Source organism: Otolemur garnettii, unplaced genomic scaffold, assembly GCF_000181295.1.
Source record: "Otolemur garnettii isolate 467f Iridium unplaced genomic scaffold, OtoGar3 scaffold00210, whole genome shotgun sequence".
Taxonomy (NCBI): domain Eukaryota; kingdom Metazoa; phylum Chordata; class Mammalia; order Primates; family Galagidae; genus Otolemur; species Otolemur garnettii.
In genome coordinates, this window is record NW_003852605.1 from 751,463 (window position 1) to 757,670 (window position 6,208).

The 6,208-nt window shown below is 41.8% G+C and overlaps 1 protein-coding gene across 1 annotated transcript in view; it reads right to left on the reverse strand.

The window, feature by feature from the left end:
* Nucleotides 1-6,208, reverse strand: part of LRRC41 (leucine rich repeat containing 41) — a 24,929-nt gene that overhangs the window by 15,675 nt on the left and 3,046 nt on the right. Inside the window, exons 2-3 of the mRNA XM_003801416.3 lie at nucleotides 3,663-3,749; nucleotides 2,993-3,063 (exon numbers count right to left, since the gene is read on the reverse strand). Coding sequence (XP_003801464.1) covers nucleotides 2,993-3,063; nucleotides 3,663-3,749 — 158 coding nt within the window. The remainder of the gene's footprint in view (nucleotides 1-2,992; nucleotides 3,064-3,662; nucleotides 3,750-6,208) is intronic.

The window sequence follows — 6,208 nt, forward strand, 5'->3', positions numbered from 1 at the left end:
CGTGACATCACAGCTCACAGCAACCTCCAACTCCTGGGCTCAAGCGAGTCTCCTGCCTCTGCCTCCCAAGTAGCTGGGACCACAGGTGCCCACCGCAACACCTGGCTATTTTTTGGCTGCAGCCATCGTTGTTTTGGTGGGCCCGAACTGGATTCGAACCCGCCACCTTAGTTGTATGTGGCTGGCGCCTTAGCCACTTGAGCCACAGGCGCCGAGCCTGTTTAATGTTTTTAAAATGTATATAGAAATAATTTGAGTATACTGTTAAGTCAGACTCTAACTTTATTTTTCTCAAATGGTTAGCCAATTGCCAGAGAACCATTTATTGAGTAACCCTTTATTTCCCCATTGCTTTGTTTGTAGAGTTCTATTCCATTCTATAGATCTCTTTGTACACACTAGTATTACACAGTTTTAGACACTAGTGCTTTCTATCTTGTTTACCATTGTATCCCTAGAACCTAGAATAATACATGGAACTGAGCAAGTATTCTGTTTTTGAGTAATGAGTGAGGTGAAGGTTACTGTCATGCAAAAGTGGGAAGCATAAGATACCCTTTGAAGTGGATAAGTCGGAATCTCTGCCTAAATGACATTGAGCCATCAAGCCTTGGGCCTCTTAAATGTTCAGAAGTGCTCTGAGCCAAGAAAATAAGATAACATTCTTTTCCAGGAAGCTTGAGATAATGTTGGAAAAAGCTTTCTCCAAGAGAAAGATATTATTATAATCTTCTTTATCTGCTGGTCAGCCATACATATTGCTTGTGAAATATTGGGACAAAGTGAATCTGATGTTTCCTTAGAGATGGCAGAAAACTATTACTGTTTTCTAACACTCTTGCATCCTCTTCTCTTCCTCATAAGACCGAGAGTCTGAGGATTTTGTTGGGACACAAGAGTCCCCATTCTGAACTCCAAGGGTTGCAGTCCATATGTGAAAGTAGAAAAGCTGAAGGATGTAGGGCTGAATGTTAATAAACTTAGTGTATCCCCAGAAATTAAATCTCTAATTTCTTTTTTTTTTTTTTTTTGGAGACAGAGCCTCAAGCTGTCCCCCTGGGTAGAGTGCCATGGCATCACAGCTCACAGTAACCTCCAACTCCTGGGCTCAAGCAAGTCTCCTGCCTCCGCCTCCCAAGTAGCTGGGACCACAGGCGCCCGCCACAACGCCCGGCTATTTTTTGGTTGCAGCCGTCATTGTTGTTTGGCGGGTCCAGACTGGGGATTCGAACCCGCCACCTTAGGTGTACGTGGCTGGCGCCTTAGCCAGTTGAGCTATAGGCGCTGAGCCTAAATCTCCAATTTCTGATTTTAACTTTTTTTGGGTCATTTGGCCTTACTCACTATATAAAACCCAGTTAAAATACTACTTCCTAGAAAAGACTTTCTTGCTCCCTTCTCCCTCAATGTCCTTACTACCCTCTATCACATTTATCCTATTATATATGATCAAATGGAGATTTCCCCATCAATCTAGTAGGTCTTCAAGATTAAGGACTATGTTTATACTTCTAATATCTAGTATGATTTGGTTTGTAGTAAGTTTTTTTTTAAAGATGAGGGTCTTGCTATGTTGCCCAGGCTGGTTGCAAACTCCTGTGTTCAAGCAGTCCTTCTACCTCTGTCTCCCAGGTAGTAGTAAGTTTTATTTTTTGTTTATTTATTTATTTATTTTTGAGACAGAGTTCTCATTATGTCACCCTTGGTAGAGTGCTGTGGCATCACAGTTCACAACAACCTCAAAGTCTTGGGCTTAGCAATTCTCCTGCCTCAGCCTCCCAAGTAGCTGGGACTATAGGCGCCCACCACAATGCCTGGCTTTTTGTTATTGTTGTTGTTGTTGTAACTGTCGTTTTTGTTTGGCAGGCCCGCGCTGGGTTTGAACCTGCCAGCCCAGATGTATGTGGCCAGCACCCTAGCTGCTCAGCTACAAGTGCCGAACCTAGTAGTAAGCTTTAATAAATGTTTATTGAATTAAATCTGTCCCATCATCTAATTATGGAACAACAAAAAAAATTCTGCTTAAATGAGAACTCCAGTGATTTATATCTGAATGAGCTAATAACAGAATTGCAGGGTTAAAAGAAGCCCTAAAAGTCATCTTGTCCAAACCATGTACAAGGCTGAATTCCCTGTATAACATCCTTGTGGCAGGAGTTATCCAGACTCTATTTGAATACACAGTAATGGGAAGCTTACTACCTCTGGAATTAGCTTGTTTCATCATTGATGATCTCAGAGTTTAATTTTTTACCTTCAATTTAACAAAAATTTATCCTCCTTTAGCTTTCGCCCAGAAAAAGTCTACTAATCCCTTTCATGTAACAACCATTCATATATTTTAAGACTATTCATGTTTCCTTTCCAAGTCTTCTCTTTTTCAGGAAAAACATCTCCAGTCTTCCAATATGACTTAATGACTCAAACATTGTGGCTTTGACTTCTTTCTCCATACTCCAGGGGTAGCCTGACCACTGCAGAGCAGGACTATCTTCCTCTTGTCCTTCAGCCTATATTATAGTTACATTAGTTTACACAGTTCAGGGTATAGTGACAAGTGGCTCCAACACATTATTAACTAAACTCTCTTAATCTTTTTTATACAAGCTGCTGCTAAGCCAGACCCATCTATCCTATCCTGAGGCCTTGCAATTAGAATTTTTTAGACTTAGTGAAGCATTGGTTTATTTTGTTAAATTTCATTTTTTTTGATTTGATGACTGCACCAAACCTATCAAGAACTCTAGAAATCCTGGCTCTGCCATCCACTGTGATTTCTACCCTTCCCTGTTTTGTATCCCCTGAAAAAATGGTGAGTAAGCAAGTTAGGGACAAATGCCAAATGGGTCAGAACCTTGTAACATCATGAGAGCCTTCCTCCCAAATCTATTTCATCCCTGCCCCTGTACTTTACCAGTACCCAGCCTGTGTCTATGTGCTATTCCTGTTTTCACTGTGCAATATCAGTCCAGAGCTCTACCTGATAACTTACTTCCAAACTAGAAGGCCTTGTCTTCATCAGCTCATCCCAGAGTCGACGCCAGATGGCCTGAGTAGAGAGGCCTGTAGGGAGAAATATCACACTTACTTGTCTGCCTTCTGGCCACTGTGAGTGAAGTTCACCAGCCTTTCATGTTTCCTTTGGGTTCACAAGAGTAATATGGTAGAGGGATTAAGAACACTGGCTCTAAAGACAGAGACTCTGTGGGTTTGAGTATAAGCAAACTACACTCTAGCTAAGTGCCTTTGGGGAAGTTACTTAATTTCTCTGTACTGCAGTTTCCTCATCTGTAAAATGTAGTTAAAATAGTTAACAACAGGGTTGTTGAAAGGATTAAATGAATTTGAGTAAAGTGCCTAGGACAGTGCTTGGCACATTAAAGTTAAATGTTAGCTATTTATAGATGTGTCTAATGAGGGAGGCAGTTTGGTTAAACAATAAAATAAACATTCAGAAGATCTGGGTTCTAGTTTTGGGTTAAATCATATTCTCACATTGTGTTTCAGAGGACACTGAGGAATCAGAAAGAAAAAAAGTAGATGTGAAGGTACTTTTTGAAAAGCATGAACTTCTCTGTGCTAGTATCAGGTGTAATATTTACCTGAAGAATATCATGATGCCTTGCTCAAAATTACTGAGAAAGAGACAGAAAGGTACTCACCTTTCTTGAGGGCAGTTTCCTCAATCCTCTCCAAGTAATATATATTGAGCAGAGGTAAGATGCTTTGAAGTATTGGGCCTGGGAGGGCTACAAAAACCAAAGCACAAAGTTTACTTCCCCCCCACCCCCACAGGGTTCTAAGCATTATTTATCCTATTGGAAAGGTAAATGGAAGGGCAGACTTCTCATTTGATAAATAGAACCTATAGAAGCTAATCTAAATCTGTTCCAAGCTCTGGCACACTTATCTTCAGCCACTCAGTTGGGAGGTGGAATTTCAGGGGCAAGGGTGAGATAATCCTGCCAAACAAGCTGACATGCTAAATGGGCTTGACATGCTCATTTAGGAGTTCACTTCTCCCCAAACATAATGAACATTCCACATTGAAAAAGTCCTAGTCTTGCTACTGAAGACATGTTATAAAAAGACCTTCATAATCTGCCCTACCAACTTCAGCTCCCTGCTTTGCCTCCTACACTTCAGCCGTACTACTTTTCTCATTTACCTTACATTTTGTGCTGCTTCTTTCTCTGTCCCTTGTCAGGCTGTTCTCTCAAACAGGAATATCCTTGCCACTTTCACTTTTCAATTACTCATCCTTCAAGTATGACATGCCTTTTATTAAGTCTTTGCTGAATTCTTTTCCTGTTCTTTCCCTCTGGGAAACTGCTATACCCTGAACTAGTAGTGCTCTATGAAAAACAAAGACAATTAACCTCTATAATCTATTCAATATATCTTTTTTTTTTTTTTTGAGACGAAGCCTCAAGCTATCCCCCTGGGTAGAGTGCCATGGCATCACAGCTCACAGCAACCTCCAACTCCTGGGCTCAAGCGAGTCTCCTGCCTCAGCCTCCCAAGTAGCTGGGACCACAGGCGCCCACCACAACGCCCGGCCATTTTTTGGTTGCAGCTGTCATTGTTGTTTGGTGGGCCCAGGATGGGGATTCAAACCCGCCACCTTAGGTGTATGTGGCTGGCGCCTTAGCCGCTTGAGCCACAGGCGCCGAGCCTATTCAATATATCTTAAAAACAAAACTTGCTCTTGCCATCTACTATAGTTCTAAGAGGCATTTTAGTATAGTGACAAAGGGCTATAGAATTGGAAAAATCTGGGAGAAATCCTAACTGTAACATTAGTTAAAACATAAGCTTGGACACATTGTTTAAGCCTCTGTAAGCCTCAGTTTCCTCAGTTTTAAAATAAGAGGTAAGAATAACTATTAAGGCTTGGCTCCCGCAGGGTATGGTGGCTCACACCTGTAATCCTAGCACTCTGGGAGGCTGAGGCAGGTAGATTACTTGAGTTCACAGGTTTGAGACTAGCCTAAGCAAAAGCAAGGCCCCGTCTCTACTAAAAATAAAAAAAACTGAGGCAAAAGGATCGCTTGAGCCCAAGAGTTGGAGGTTGCTGTAAGCTATGATGCCATAGCGCTGTATTCAGGGCAACAGCTTGAGACTCTGTCTCAAACACACACACACACACACACACACACAGGCTCAGCGCCAGCCAAGCCAAAGCTGGCAGGTTCAAACCCAGCCCAGGCCTGCTAAACAATGACAAGTGCAAGAACAAGAAAAATAGCCAGGCATTCTAGCCAGCTACTTGGGAGGCTTAAGCAAGAGAATCATTTAAGCCCAAGAGTTTAAGGTTGCTGTGAGCTGTGATGCCATGACACTCTACGGAGGGCAACATAGTGAGACTCTGTCTCAAAAAAAAAACAAAAACAGAAAACAAAAAAAAAACTATTAAAATAGAGATAAGAGTAACTACTTCATGACGCTGTCATGAAGATTAAAAGAAAGCATGCTTATAATCTGTTTAAAACAATGCCTAGCCATAATATGCTCACGAAATGTTGGCTATTATTATTTTTTATCCTGTCAACAGCATCTCTGTCCTATTAAGAACAAAGTTTAAGATCTTGGCGTGTACCAAAATTCCATACCAGGATCTCCTTTTATCTTTACTTGTAGAATAAGTGAATCTTGATATCCAAGAATCTAGTATAATTCTTTGTACACATAGGTACTCGATGTACCTGTTGAATGAAACTACTAATTCCCTATGCAATTACACAAACGTAGGCATCGTCACTATTAATATGTTATTACTGCAACAGCCTAACTGCTCTCCTTGACCTCAGTTTCTCTCTAGTCTTTCTTTATCCTACTCTTGCTGATAACATGTCCCTCTTCAAAACCCTTCAAAGGTTCTCCACTGCATTCAAGGTAAAGTCCAAACTTCACATTCCTGGTCAGGGTCAGGCCCAGTCGCTCACACCTATTATCCTAGCACTCTGAGGGGCTGAGGTGGAAGGATCCCTTGAGCTCAGGAGTTCGAGACCAACCTAAGCAAGAGTGAGACCCCATTTGTACTAAAAATAGAAAAACTAGCTGGGTGTTGTAGCACACACTTGTAGTTCCAGCTACTGGGAGGCTGAGGCAAAAGGATCATTTGAACACAAGAGTTTGGACTCGGCGCCTATAGCTCAACTGGCTAAGGCGCCAGCCACGTACACCTAAGGTGGCAGGTTCGAATCCC